The sequence below is a fragment of the Ranitomeya imitator genome, chromosome 9 (assembly GCF_032444005.1).
Source record: "Ranitomeya imitator isolate aRanImi1 chromosome 9, aRanImi1.pri, whole genome shotgun sequence".
Classification (NCBI taxonomy): Eukaryota; Metazoa; Chordata; class Amphibia; order Anura; family Dendrobatidae; genus Ranitomeya; species Ranitomeya imitator.
In genome coordinates, this window is record NC_091290.1 from 135,485,790 (window position 1) to 135,501,570 (window position 15,781).

The following is a 15,781-nucleotide window of genomic DNA, read 5'->3' on the forward strand; positions in this document are numbered from 1 at the left end:
ACTGGAAGGAAGGACCTGCCCTGGGAAATGAGAGGTGACGTCAGCCACCAGTTGACTCTCACCCGGGGAGAGAGTCGAATCGGACGATCCAGAGAGAAGACAGACCTGTCCCACTGTGACAGGATGGCCTGCTGAAGAGGTCGTGAATGAAATTGGGCGAAGGGAATCACTTCCAATGTTGCAACCATCCTCCCCAGAACCTTCATGGCCGATCAGAAGGAGGGAAACCGAGGACCCTGGAGCAAGAGTACGTCCCGACGAAGGATGGATCTCTTGTCTTTGGGGAGGAAGACTTTGGTCTGACGAGTGTCGAAGAGCATGCCCAGAAAGACGAGGTGCCGGGAAGGAACAAGACAGGATTTCTTCCTTTTGACAAGCCACCCGAAACGGGCTAGAGTGTCGAGGATGATGAACAGGCTCTCGTGAGCCTGAGAAAAGGACGGAGCCTTGATGAGGATGTCGTCGAGGTATGGAAAAAGTACCAGTCCCCTGACCCTCATGATGGTTATCAGCGCCATCATGATCTTCGTGAAAACCCTGGGAGCGGTTGTGAGACCGAACGTCAGAGCGATGAACTGAAAATGGTCCTGGAGCACCGCAAAGCGCAGGAATCGGTGATGTCCCGGGAATATTGGGACGTGGAGGTAGGCGTCCTGAATATCTATGGAACACAAGAATTCCTGGGCCACCATGGAAGCAATTACTGAACGAAGGGATTCCATCCTGAAGGGTCTCAGACGAACTCTCTTGTTTAGCAATTTGAGATCCAGAATGGGATGAACCTTGCCATCTTTTTTCGGCATCACAAAAAGATTCAAATAGAAACCTGTGAACCGTTCTTTTTCTGGAACGGGAACGATTACACCGGATTTGAGGAGGGAAGTTATGGCTGCAAAGAAACCCGGAACTAAAGCAGGGTCTCTTGGAGGGCAGGACTCGAAGAAACGATCCCGGGGCCGTTAAATGGACTCTATTTTGTATCCTGAGGATACCACTTTCCTGACCCATGCATCCTCAACTGAGGAGATCCAGACGTCCCTGAAGAAAAAGAGACGGCCACCCAGCTTGGGAGGTGCGCTGGAGTCTTGGAGTCTTACCGTGAGTCATGCCGAGGTGGATCTTCCAGTCCTAGACTGGGAAGATCTACCTTGGGAGTAGAGGGAACGCCAGGAAGGAGTGGGTCTAAAGGAAACCGCCTTCTTCTCATGACGTGCCTGCGGCCTCTGCTGCTGCTGTGAAAAGGAGTTTGACGCCGCAAAGCGACGAAAGGGCCGGAATTGCCGCCTAGTAGGAGGCCGGCGAGGCTTGGACTGGGGAAGAAGGGAGCTTGTGCCCCCAGTAGCGTCCTTACTAATTTGGGCTTGGAACTGAAGAGACGAGATCCCTGAAAAGGTAGACTTGTAAGGGACTTTTGGAAGATAAGTCGTCTGCCAGGCCTTGAGCCAGACGGTAGGACGGATGGCAACCACATTACTAGACACCTGAGTGGCACAAGATGCAGCGTCCAGGGAAGCAGAGACCAAGTATTTCCCAGCGTGAGAAATCTGGGTGGCAAGTACCGCTAGCTGTTCTGGTGGAGCTACGGTCAGAATGCCCCAACAGAGTTGTTTGGCCCATTCGGATCTAGACTTTGAAACCCAGGTGGAAGCAAAGGCCGGGCATAGGGCAGAAGCGGCCACTTCGAAGGCCGACTTAGCAAAGGACCCTATGAATTTATCATTGGAATCTTTCAGAGACGCTACGCCCGACAGGGAGGACTGTGTTGGTGGAAAGTCTATAAACTGGCAGATCCACAGAGGGAGAAGAAGTCCATTTGTCAATGAGAAGATCCGGGGAAAAAGGATTTAAGATGCCAAGGCGCTTTTATCTTTGAAAACGGCTGGTCGGATTCTGCCTTTCTCTGGTCAGAAGCTGATCGAACTCAGGATGAGGAGTGAAAACCTTGGAAGGTGTTTTAGACCGCAGAGGCGTAGCTAGGGTTTTGGTCCAGGAGGGCGAAGCTTCTGAGTGGGCCCCTAACCAGGTAACCTTGATTACAACTCGATGACGTCCCCTAATAGTGGAGGAGAATCTCAGCAGATGACCGCGCTGTTACTGAAGATAATCTCTATATAAAGACCAACATGGATATTACCGCCATATGGTCAGTGGTAGATACCAGCCCTACAAAGCATATAAGGAATCACAGCATAGTAATGACTTACCGCTGACGTTCTTTTTGATGGGATCGTCACTTTTCTCGTCTTTTCCATCTGGCCCAGACCGACATGGCAACTTCTTCCAGCTACAACTCGTCTGCAGAGAAAACAACAAAAACACGTTTCACTTCTCACATTCCTGCCATCACCATCTATTCCCAACCTGCACAAACCCCTCATCCTGCTGATACCCCAATACTGAGCCGCTGCTGCCATATGTGTCCCTATTACTGCCCGTGATACCCCGATACTGAGCCGCTGCTGCCATATGTGACCCTATTACTGCCCCTGATACCCCAATACTGAGCCGCTGCTGCCGTATGTGTCCCTATTACTGCACCTGATACCCCAATACTGAGCCACTGTTGCCGTATGTGTCCCTATTACTGCACCTGATACCCCAATACTGAGCTGCTGCTGCCGTATGTGTCCCTATTACTGCACCTGATACCCCAATACTGAGTCGCTGTTGTCGTATGTGTCCCTATTACTGCACCTGATCCCCCAATACTGAGCCGCTGCTGCCATATGTGTCCCTATTACTGCACCTGATACCCCAATACTGAGTCGCTGCTGCCATGTGTCCCTATAACTGCCCCTGATACCCCAATACTGAGCCGCTGCTGCTATATGTGTCCCTATTACTGCACGTGATACCCCGATACTGAGCCACTGATGCCGTTTGTGTCCCTATTACTGCACGTGATACCCCGATACTGAGCCGCTGCTGCCGTATGTGACCCCATTATTGCACCTGATACCCCAATACTGAGCCTATTACTGCACCTACTCTGTGGTTCTCTGTACCCTCTAAATTCTAAAGCATTTATCTAACATATAGTAATGCCGGGTGCAAGTGCCCTAGAAAACAGCCCACATTTTGCCCCCTAGAAAGTAATAATGTCCTCTTTGTGCCCCTTTGATAGTCACAGTAACCTGAGTTCCCCTATTACAATAACTGCCCACTTTACATTTAATAATGTCCCGAGTCTCCCCCCCTCCCCCCCCCCCCCCCGTACAGCTCCTCTATACACAGTATAATGCCCCCTAACTGGTATTATAATACCACCCACACAGTATACTGACCTCTTAGTAGTCTTCAAACTGTTTGATGGCTCCAACACTGTAATCCCCATACTGTATGATGGCCCCATAGATAACCGCCATATAGTGTAATGTGCCAGATAGTCCTCAATATAGCACAAGGCAGCACCCCTATAGGCAGACCCTGTAGAATAAGGCAGCACTCCCCCCATAGGCAGATCCTGTATATAAGGCAGCACTCCCCCCATAGGCAGACCCTGTAGAATAAGGCAGCACTCTCCCCCTATAGACAGATCCTGTATATAAGTCAGCACTGCCCTCCCTATAGGCAGATCCTGTTTATAAGGCAGCACTCCCTCCCCTATAGGCAGATCCTGTATATAAGGCAGCACTCCCCCCATAGGCAGATCCTGTATATAAGGCAGCACTCCCCCATAGGCTGATGCTGTATATAAGGCAGCACTCCCCCCCTATAGGCAGATACTGTATATGAGGCAGCACTCCCCCCTATAGGCTGATCCTGTATTTAAGGCAGCACTCCCCCCCCCCATAGGCAGATCCTGTAGAATAAGGCAGCACTCCCTGCCCTATAGGCAGATACTGTAGAATAAGGCAGCCCCCATAAAAACACAGTAAATAAATACTCACCTCTCTAACTCCTTGTTCCAGCGGTGCATCCTGCTCCTGCTCATCTGACAGCGGGCGCTGGGGGGTGACTCCATCGCGCCCGCTGTCAGACGGTGTGGGGGATGATGGGAGGAGTGCAGCGCTCCTTCCCTCATCACTGCGGTGAGCTGTATCGGCTAGATGCCGATACAGCTCACCATGCGATGACGGGCCGGGGGCCCACTGCTGGCACCGGGCTTCCCCCCCAGCAGAGCAGGGAGATCGATTCTACCTGCTCTGCCGCAGAATGTAACTGTATCGGCGCGCTGCACGCGTCGATGCAGTTACAGTAGCGTAGCTTCCGGTGGTCCCCCTCAGAGCGCGGGGCCCGTGACGATGGCCCTCTCGGTAGCTACGCTACTGATAGACCGTCTAAACGAAAGCGCCTGGTCTGCGGGTTCCGTAGAGGAATCTGATGCCACAGGTCTGATTGATTGCTCCGATGAGACTCTGAACCATATCTGTTGTGAATTCTGTGGCTGAATTCACTCCTGTGGTCACAAGTGGTATTGCAGCCTCTGGGCTTCCTTCCTCAGGTGTTTTGGTGAGCTCGTTGGCTGCCTTGCTATTTAACTCCACCTGAGTCTGTCTTCCTTGCTCCTTGTCAATGTTCCAGTGTTGGATCTGAGCTCTGCATCTTCCCTGCGGCCTGCTGCTCTGCTAGATAAGTGCTACTTTGTTTTTGTTTCTGTTTTTTCTGTCCAGCTGTGCTATTCTTTTTTGCTGGAAGCTCTGAGACGCAAAGGGTGCACCGCCGTGCCGTTAGTTCGGCATGGTGGGTCTTTTTGTCCCCTTTTGCGTGGTTTTTGCTTTAGGGTTTTTTGTAGACTGCATAGTTCTCTTTGCTATCCTCGCTCTGTCTAGAATATCGGGCCTCACTTTGCTGAATCTATTTCATTCCTACGTTTTGTCTTTTCATCTTGCTAACAGTCATTATATGTGGGGGGCTGCCTATTCCTTTGGGGTATTTCTCTGAGGCAAGTCAGGCTTGTATTTCTATCTTCAGGCTAGTCAGCTCCTCAGGCAGTGCCGAGTTGCATAGGTAGTGATAGGCGCAATCCACTGCTGCTTTTAGTTGTGTGAGGATAGATCAGGTATTGCAGTCTACAGAGATTCCACGTCTCAGAGCTCGTCCTATGATTTTGGGTTATTGTCAGATCACTGTATGTGCTCTGACCGCTATGTCCATTGTGGAACTGAATTGCCTTTCATAACACATATCCCTCATGCTAGCGATTTGGTTCAAATCCAGTTCCAAATTATCCTGTGAAGGCACATCAGAGAAAGCTTTGCCTGACTCAGGGGAGTAGGATCGGGGAGAAGCCGATTGCAGAGAAGGACCGTGCGGCGAGATGGAACCGGGAAGAGGACTCAGACCGGCGTTCCTGTCTGGATCTTTTGCGGCCTATAATGGGAGGCTCGGACAGAGGTTCCTGCGACCCTCTGGTTACTGCGGGAGTGTGCAGGGGCAACCTATCAAGCACCGACACAAGGGTCTGGGACACCCACGTTAGATCCACTACCGATTGTGACAAAGCGGAAGCCCAGCCCGGGGTGGAGGTATCATTCAAGCAGAGCAGCAGGGGGATCCTGGGCGGTGGGAACAATCGGGTTGCTGCAGGCCTGACAGAGGGGAGAGGACTGACCTGAGGGAAGCCTGCAGTTACAAGACGAACACACAAAGTGTTTGACTAAGGCAGAGGAAGAAGTAGGAGGTCGAGAGCGACCTCCCTTAGAATTAGACATGGTGAACGAATCCCTGAGTAATGCCAGAAGGTTAGGGGACAGGAGGGCAGAGGAGAGTGTCAGTCTGTAGTGCAGAGCTACTCCCGGCAGACGATTCGGCGTCCACTGCACAGTGTGGAAGATGCTCCTCAAGAGAGTCAGTCAGAGACGGCTTCAGGATCCGGAGCTAGATGCAGGCTACAGCAGGGAGATGATGTCCGAAAGGTAGTTGGGGACGCCAGGATTTGCGCTCTTGGAGGGGCGATCGTGGCGCCGAAATGTTTCCTGAAGGGGCACAGGAGTGGTGGGTGGAGCTAAACCGCCTGTAGGGGAGCACCAAGATGGCGCCGGTGGGCGGGCTATGACAGTCGGGCGGGAGAAAAGCCCGCTCGAGAGATGAGGAAGTGGGCGGAGTTGGCACCGGAAGAGTTCACCCTGTATCCCTCCGGAAAACCTGAAAGAAAACGACGCACATTGAGGTAGCTAAGGGTCTATTGAAAGACCCGTGTCCACCTCCTACTGACACTAAGCTAAACTGATTATCCTAGTGCCAGTCGGTGGGGCGTACACTGCAGAGGAGGAGAGAACTTTTTTGTGCATAGTGTCAGCCTCCTAGTGGCAGCAGCATACACCCATGGTTCCTGTGTCCCCCAATGAGAGGCGATAGAGAAATTTTTTTTTTGAAACTTAGTGTAAAATCTTTCTCATAGTCTACATTGGGGGACACGGCCCCCTCCCATGGTTCGTTAGTCTTTGTTTTGCCTCTCTCATTGCTCTTGCACTAATAGCTGAGTTTCGGCAGGACAGGTGGAGCCTTTTGTAGAAAATCTGCCTTTTTTTTCTTAGGATGTCTTCTTTTTGTCAGCCTCTTGGAGGCAGCAGACTTCACCCCATCTTTTCCTGTGTTCCTCAATAAAGGTTCGGAGAGACATTTTACAGCGACTATTCAAAATCCGTGGGTATTTTGTGACTACTGAACTATAGTATGAACCATTAATACCGACGTGATGATAAATTTGGAGTTTCTGTGGGCAGCCGCAGGGAAAATAATGAACTAAAATAGGGTTGAATATTGGACCTTTTACTCTGACCACCCTTCTGTAGTGCGACACGATGCCTACAAGGCCACGGTCTGAGGTTTTTATTAGAGGGGTTGTCACACACAGGAACATTTCTAAATCAAAGGTAAGTAGTACGGGGGAATGGCTGAGCAATTGTTTCTTCACGATCCGACTGGCCACAATTAATGACTTTGGGCCCAAACATGGAGAGCTTAATATACTAATATATATGGCCCCTAATACACTAATATATAGGGTTAGGGACGATATATATAACTCCGTTCCTAGTGTCTCTCTTTCTGGATAGTTTGTCCTTGTGAGATCGCACCGAGCAAGACCCCAGCTATGGACGGTGGCTGCTCAATGGCTGGTGTATGCTTCATGTCTGATTTGTCTTGTTCACATTAGCTGTATCCTCCACAGCCAATCACTGTCCTCCGCAGTATACGGGACAAGATAATTGAAGTCAGTGATTAGCTGCAGCGGTCACATTTGGTCTACAGGCTGTCACATCTGCAATGAATGGAAACAGAAAATGAATCCTGTCCTTGTTTGTCTTGCAGCTCAGCGAGCGCAGCAGAGAACTGGCCGCCGTGAGGACTGAGCTGCAGCGCACGCAGCAGAGGAAGGCAGAGCTGGAGCGCGACGGCGCAGCCCAAGAAGAGCGGATCCGCAGGCTGAGTACGGAGACGAGCGCTCTACACGATCTGCACAGGCAGAAGGAGCAAGAGGTGAGCGTGGGTGACCCCAGCACAAATGAGTCAGTCATTCTGCGGCCACTGTGCCCCTCATTACTATTGTCCCGGTACTGTAGGCAGAGGTGTGCGAGAGCCGCCTGCGAGATCACAGTAACCAGCTGCTGCACTGGCAGAGGCTTCACCAGGAGCGAGCGCAGGAGCTCAGGCAGAAGGAGGACGACGTGAAGCAGCTGCAGGACCAGCTCGCTGCCATCATGGAGAAACTCCGAACCGAAGGCAGAGAGGTGGGGAACGTCTCACTAGACCAGGGTGTTGGAACAATGCGTTTCCAACTGCAGTAGGAGCACAGGTCCCAGCATCGCCAAGCTTCCATAGTTTGGATTAATTCAGCACGTTCAGTGTTGTGTTTTCTTCTCACAGAGAGACGTTCTCCAGAACACAGTGAACCAACTGCGACAGAAGTACAACACCGCCACCAGCGAGGCAAGTGCCGAGCTCTCTGCCGCTGCCTGACGTGTGCACAATTTGGTTTCTAAATATTTCAGCCATCGGGCCTCACCCTGGGCACAGCCATCCGCAGCGTGTGGGCTCACCCTTATTCTGGGCGTACACGATCCATGCCATTAGCTAATCGCGGATCGGTGATAGCTCACTGTCCTGTCTACATACACCAATAAAAATCCTGAGGACACTGAACGAGCATTAATCCGATCAGTCTGTGTGCATATATTATTGGCAGCACATCTCCCATGTCTAGTCTTAGGTGTGCTGCTGAGAGTGACGATTAGTAAGTCTGCTTGCGACTCATTGCACCCGGCGAGCGTTTTTTCTTGTTTGATGGCTGCCCACCGGCCTGTTTAGATGGGTCAGTAGTTTGGAACCTGGAACCAGCATTCTTACGAAGCTCAATTCATAATTTGTGGCTTGTCTAAATCTGACATTAGTGGTTAAGATCATACAGAGTAACATAGTTATTAAGGTTGAAGGAAGACGTTTAATCCATAGCCTAACCTAACATGTTGATCCAGAGGAAGGCAAAAATACCCCATGTGGCAAATAGCTCCACACTGGGGAAAAAAATTCCTTCCCGACTCCACATACGGCAATCGGACTAGTTCCCTGGATCAACGCTCTATCAAGGAATCTAGTATATATACCCTGTAACATTATACAGCACGGTGGCGCAGTGGTTAGCACAGCAGCCTTGCAGGACAGCATCTGCAAAGAGTTTGTATGTTCTCTCCGTGTTTGCTTGGGTTTCCTCCGGGTTCTCCGGTTTCCTCCCACATTCCAAAGACATACCGATAGGGAATTTAGATTGTGAGCCCCAACGGGGACAGTGATGATAATGTGTGCAAACTGTAAAGCGCTGCGGAATATGTTGGCGCTATATAAAAATCAAGATTATTTATTATACTTTTCAAGAAAGGCATCCAATCTCCTCTTAAATTTAAGTAATGAATCACTCATTACAACATCATACGGCAGAGAGTTCCATAGTCTCACTGCTCTTACAGTTAAGAATCCACGTCTGTTATTATGCTTAAACCTTCTTTTTTCCAAACGCAGAGGATGCCCCCTAGTCCCTGTCTCAGGTCTATGATTAAAAAGATCATCAGAAAGTTCTTTGTACTGTCCCCTCATATATTTATACATTAAAATAAGATCACCCCTTAGTCTTCGCTTTTCCAAACTAAATAGCCCCAAGCGTAATAACCTATCTTGGTATTGCAGACCCCCCAGTCCTCTAATATCCTTGGTCGCTCTTGTCTGCACCCGCTCTAGTTCAGCTATGTCTTTCTTATACACCGGAGACCAGAACTGTGCACAGTATTCTAAGTGTGGTCGAACTAGTGACTTGTATAGAGGTAAAATTATGTTCTCCTCATGAGCATCTATGCCTCTTTTAATGCATCCCATTATTTTTTTTGCCTTTGTAGCAGCTGCCTGACACTGGCCACTGAATATGAGTTTGTCATCCACCCATACACCCAGGTCTTTTTCATTGACGGTTTTGCCCAGAGTTTTAGAATTAAGCACATAATTATACATCTTATTACTTCTACCCAAGTGCATGACCTTACATTTATCCCCATTAAAGCTCATTTGCCATTTATCAACCCAAGCTTCTAGTTTACGTAAATCATCCTGTAATATAAAATTGTCCTCCTCTGTATTGATTACCCTGCAGAGTTTAGTGTCATCTGCAAATATTGAAATTCTGCTCTGAATGCCCCCTACAAGGTCATTAATAAATATGGTAAAAAGAAGAGGGCCCAATACTGACCCCTATGGTACCCCACTGCTAACCGCTACCCAGTCCGAGTGTGCTCCATTAATAACCACACTTTGTTTCCTATCCCTGAGCCAGCTCTCAACCCACTTACACATATTTTCCCCTATCCCCATTATTCTCATTTTATGCATCAACCTTTTGTGTGGCACCGTATCAAAAGTTTTTGAAAAGTCCATATACACTACGTCAGGGGTGTCAAACTGCAATCCTCGAGGGCCGCAAACAGGTCATGTTTTCAGGATTTCCTTGTATTGCACAGGTGAAAATGTAATCACCTACATACATAATGATTGCAGCACCTTGTGTAATGCAAAGGAAATCTTGAAAACACGCATGTTCTGAGGCCCTCGAGGAATGCAGTTTGACACCCCTGCACTACGTCCACTGCGTTCCCTTGGTCCAATCTGGAACTACCTCTTCATAGTAGCTGATTAGATTAGTCTGACATGAACGGTCCCTAGTAAACCCGTGCCGATACTGGGTCATGAGGTTATTCCTCTTCAGATACTCCAGTATAGCATCCCTTAGAATGCCCTCCAGGATTTTACCCACAGGAGAGGTTAAGCTTACTGGCCTATAATTTCCGAGTTCAGTTTTTGTCCCCTTTTTGAATATTGGCACCACATTTGCTATACGCCAGTCCTGTGGTACAGACCTTGTTATTATGGAGTCTTTAAAGATTAAAAATAATGGTCTATCAATGACTGTACTTAGTTCCTGCAGTATTCGGGGGTGGATCCCATCTGGGCCTGGAGATTTGTCAATTTTAGGGATTTTTAGACGCCGACGTACTTCCTGCTGGGTTAAGCAGGTGACAGTTAATGGGGAATTTTTATCACTAGTCGTTTTGTCTGCCATGTGATCTTCTTGTGTAAATATTGATGAAAAAAAGTCATTTAGCATATTGGCTTATTCCTCATCCTCATCCACCATTTCACCCAGACTATTTTTAAGGGGGCCAACACTATTATTTTTTAGTTTCTTACTATTTACGTAGTTAAAGAATATTTTGGGATTATTTTTACTCTGTGGCAATTAGTCTCTCTGTCTCAATCTTTGCTGCCTTGATTTGCTGCCTTGATTTGCTTTTTACAGAATTTATTTAATTTTCTGTATTTATTTAATGCCTCCTCCCTACCTACTTCCTTTAATTCTCTAAATGCTTTCTTTTTGTCACTTATTGCGCCCTTTACAGCTCTATTTAGCCATATTGGTTTCCTTCTATTTCTAGTATGTTTATTCCCATACGGTATATACTGTGCACAGGTCCTATCCAGGATGCTAATAAACGCCTCCCATTTTCTTTGTGTATTTTTTGTGTCTCAGGATATCGTCCCAGTTAATTGCACCAAAATCCTCTCTCATCCGTTGGAAATTTGCCCTCCTGAAGTTTAGTGTCCTTGCAACCCCTCTACTACAAATCTTATTAAAGGATACATGAAAACTTATTATTTTGTGATCGCTATTTCCCAAGTGACCCCCAACCCTTATATTTGCTATGCGGTCTGGCCTGTTGGTTAATATTAGGTCTAGCAGTGCCCCCCTACTTGTTGGGTCCTGAACCAGTTGTGAAAGGTAATTGTCTCTCATAGTTGTCAGACACCGATTACCTTTGCTGGAACTGCAGGTTTCTGTTCCCCAATATATTTCAGGGTAGTTGAAGTCCCCCATAATAATGACTTCTCCTTGAGTCGCAGCTTCATCTATTTGCTTTACAAGGATATTCTCCATTGCTTCCATTATTTTTGGAGATTTATAACAAGGCAATATCAGTAATTTATTATTTTTTTCCCCCTCCCCTTATCTCCACCCACAGGGATTCTACATTTTCATTAAATTCACCTATATTATCACGCAGGATGGGTTTTAAGGACGATTTTACATATAGACACACCCCTCCCCCTCGCTTATCTGTACGGTCATTTCTGAACAGGCTATAGCCCTGCAAGTTAACAGCCCAGTCATGGCTCTCATCCAGCCACGTTTCAGATATCCCCACCATGTCATAATTATGCTCCAACAACATTAGTTCTAATTCGTCCATTTTGTTGGCGAGGTGTCTGGCATTAGTATACATACATTTTATGTATCTCTCTGCACCTCTATTCTTTCTTAAATTATTAACTGTTCTAACCCCACCCCCCATGCCACCGCCACCCCCAACTTCCTTATTTGTGCCCACGTCTCTATCTGCACTATCTTCCCCTCCTATAAATTGAATACCCTCCCCCCCAATCCCTAGTTTAAACAACACTCCTCCAACCTTCTAGCCATTTTCTCCCCCAGCACAGCTGCACCTTCCCCATTGAGGTGCAGTCCATCCCTAGCGTAGAACCTGTAGCCAACTGAGAAGTTGGCCCAGTTCTGCAGGAACCCAAACCCCTCTTTCCTACACCAATTCTTGAGCCACTTATTAACCTCCCTAATCTCCCGTTGCCTCTCTGGCGTGGCACGTGGTACAGGCAGTATTTTGGAAAATACCACGTTGGAGGTCCTTGCTTTCAGCTTGCAGCCTAATTCCCTGAAATCATCTTTAAGGACCTTCCACCTACCTCTAACTTTGTCATTTGTGCCAATGTGCACCATGACCGCTGGGTCCTCACCGGCCCCTCCCAGTAATCTGTCCACCCGATCAGTGGGTGACTCCGAATAGGAGCTGCAATGTGACTGGTTACTATTAGGCTTGGGCTCCACAGGAATGAATTCCAGCTCGGGCTGCTGAGATTTCAGGGTAACTGTAGAAAGTAAGTAGCGTCTTCTATAGAGTAAATCAAACTGATCAATAGGGTAACTTGAAAATCGTATGTAAAGAGTCTTTCTACCAAATGTCTAGCTGTAGCTCCTCCAGCCTGAGGATACTTTGATAATTTTGATCGAGAGGGCAGAACTGGGCATTAAGAGCGCACCAAAGACCCTCTGATTTTAATCTCTGTATTAGTCCCCAATATTAATGTCTAAGCGGTTTAATTAGAGTACTGGGGGTGACAAAGTCCCTTTAAGGGCTTGTGCAGACAACCGTAGAAATCCGACAAGTGCCATCTGTGGTTTTCACGCTTGTCACTCGACCCCATGTTATTCTATGGAGCTGTGCACAAGTCCAGTTTTTTTCCTTTGTCCAAGTCAGTCTGAGAAAAAGATCGCAGCGTGCACAATTTGCCTCCGATAATCAGATGGCACTGACAAATTCAGCTCTATAGGTATGTTGAAAAAAATCAGATGGGACTTTGAGGATCAGAGTATCATTAGCCTAATTGGCCAGATTTTTTTTGTGTGAAAAATACGGTTTAGAATAGAGTATAATACCATATATACAATATGGTTCATTTAGCAGGGATCAGAAACTACCGTAAGTCCCGTTTGGGTGATCATTACTTATCTATAAGAGCCACTATCGTACTAATCTTACCCATTCTGTCAGGACTATATGTAAAGAAGGCAAACTCAGGCACCCTGGGCCTAGCTAAGGTGTACTATCTTCACTCAATTCTCTTCCTGTGACCATTTCATATAACGGACTTCATTGCTAACTTAATGGCTACCAGTGCAACTATAGTATCCAGTTGCGTTTTTACTTAACATAACCAAAGAAACACTCCTCCTATCAATTTTTTATCCTCTTAATATTTTGTAGTCATGATATTTTAAATAGCACCTTTTACTTACAATTGCTCATTGTGTCTTTTTACCAGCTAATGCTTCTCTTTTCCATTAGTTGTACGGTAAAACTGGCTATCTGAATTCTTCTGAGCTCTATGCAGAAGCTGGAAGTCTATTTTACCTGTACGATTCGTAAGTCCCTGTATGAGGTGGCTAATAAATGCAGGGACAAGAGCCTTCCTGTCTCCATATAGGGTAGAATGGCAAAATGAGCAATTGTAAGTACGCAGTCCTATATAATATGATGGCTGCAATATATTAAGAGGATCAAAATTTTGATGCTAGTGCTTCTTCTAACCTGAGCTCAAGTTGGTAACATGTACAGGTGTCCTTTGCCGTGTGTAATATTCCCCTCATGTTTCTACCTGTACGACACCACGGGCCTTAACCACCGACTGTCCAGTTGTATACTTATCTGGATGCAGTACACAGAACATGTTACTCCTTTCCTGCAGCTCGACACCTTGCGAGGTTCTCTAGAAGCTGCGAGGTCAGACTGCAGGCGACTGTACCATGAAAGCGAGTTGGTTGTGTGCAACGTCAACGAATGGGTCAGCGAACAGAAGTGAGTGCCGACGTCCGACACATCTAAGTCCGATTCCAGCCATGCATTTTCTGTCCTGCTGTAACTTCATAGACATTTTATATCTTTCGCAGAGAGGCCAATAAGACGTCGGGGGAGAAGATACTGGAGCAGACTAAGCAAATCCAGCAGCTGAGCACCGAAAAAGAGTAAGTAGCGAATGGGCCTAAACTGCTTCTCTTGAAGACCTTATTCACACACTGCAGATTAGCTCTGGATCGGCATAAGCGTTTCCATTATATTTCCCCTGACTTGTGCACACATTAGTATTTATAAGGCCTACAATGTGTATTCTATCCAGCACCAATGAGAGGAGCTTGTACCCTGATCATTGCCTCTTTTACAGCCACCTGCAGGAGGTGATTGAGCAGATGCAGAAGGAGAACAGATATCTGCGAGATCTAGAAGACGAGCGACGCATAGAGAATGAGCGGTGTAAGGTGAGATGAAAAGACAGGGTTTTTTATAGCAAGAAAGAAAATCCTTAAAGAATCTACAAGAGAATAATGATATTATTGTCTGACCTGTAATACTTAGTCGTACCATGTATCGGGATGAGACTCCTAAGTGATAGGATCACTTATCCCAAAAAACTTAATTGTTTATCTTATGCCTGAAGAGGAAATCCATGGGCATTCTGAATAAAAAACAATTTCAATTTGTTATGAATCATAATCCAAGCATAGCGGTCTTTTATCACAATCCAAGGCTACGTAAGAGCTTGACTTGCCCCCCCTGGAAGACCTATTATATCGGGCATTAATAGCCTCACAGCCAATCTATCGCGGTACGTTGATATCCATCTACATAAGCGTATGTCATCGATTCCAGCATACGTCAAGGACAAAGGCCATGTCCTACAAGTATTTGAGCAGGTCGAATGGAAGTCCAACTACATCTTGGGGATGCTGGATCTAAAATATTGTTTTTTGCGTACTCACTGTCAAATCCTTTTCTGCGAGCCAATCATTGGGGGACACAGGACCGTGGGGGTATGCTGCTGCCACTAAGTAAATACAAAAAAAGGGTTAGCTGCTTCACTGCAGTATACACCACCCACTGGCTCTGGATAGAACCAGTTCAGTGACCAAGCAGTATGAGATTACCCAAAATTAACCATTTTTTTCAACTTGTCCAAACTATAACACTCATCATAGGCAACATGCCAAAAGGCTGGGTGCCGTGTCCCCCAATGAGTGGTTCGGAAAAAGGATTTTACGGCGAGTACACAAAATTCCCTATTTCTCCTTTGCCACATTGGGGGCACAGGACCGTGGGACGTCCCAAAGCAGTCCCTGGGTGTGAAGTAACCACATAACAGAGTTAACTCACGGCACCTGCGCTGCCTGCAAGATATGTCTACCCAGGCTGGCGTCTGCAGATGTCTGAGTATGAACATCATGCTTAGAGAAAGTGTGCAGGTTGGATCAGGTTGCCGCTTTGCAAACCTGCTCCGCAGATGCGTGATGCCAGATGGCACACTAAGCGCCTACTTACCGAGTGGAGTGTGCCTTTATCCCCGCTGATATCTGCTTGCCTCGGACGAGGTAAGCTTCTTGAATAGTCGACCGAATCCATCTGGCTATTGTTGACTTAGAAGTGGCCAATCCCTTCTGTTGTCCCGCCAGGAGCACGAACAGGGCATCCGTCTGGCAAAAATGTGTCGTCCTGGATCTAAGGAATGAAGAGCCTTTTCCTCTCGGTGAACCGGAGCAGGACAAAACGAGGGAAGCACGATGTCTTCGTTAAGGTGAAAAACAGGATTTTTGGTTGCTTACCGTAAAATCTGTTTCTCGGAGCCTTCATTGGGGGACACAGGAACCATGGGTGTATGCTGCTGCCACTAGGAGGCT

The 15,781-nt window shown here is 47.3% G+C and overlaps 1 protein-coding gene across 2 annotated transcripts in view; it reads left to right on the plus strand.

The window, feature by feature from the left end:
• Positions 1–15,781, plus strand: part of PMFBP1 (polyamine modulated factor 1 binding protein 1) — a 127,751-nt gene that overhangs the window by 97,961 nt on the left and 14,009 nt on the right. For both annotated transcript variants that reach the window (XM_069739112.1, XM_069739113.1), the window contains 6 exons: positions 7,258–7,425; positions 7,509–7,676; positions 7,813–7,875; positions 13,801–13,910; positions 14,003–14,077; positions 14,275–14,368. In XM_069739112.1, coding sequence (XP_069595213.1) covers positions 7,258–7,425; positions 7,509–7,676; positions 7,813–7,875; positions 13,801–13,910; positions 14,003–14,077; positions 14,275–14,368 — 678 coding nt within the window. The remainder of the gene's footprint in view (positions 1–7,257; positions 7,426–7,508; positions 7,677–7,812; positions 7,876–13,800; positions 13,911–14,002; positions 14,078–14,274; positions 14,369–15,781) is intronic.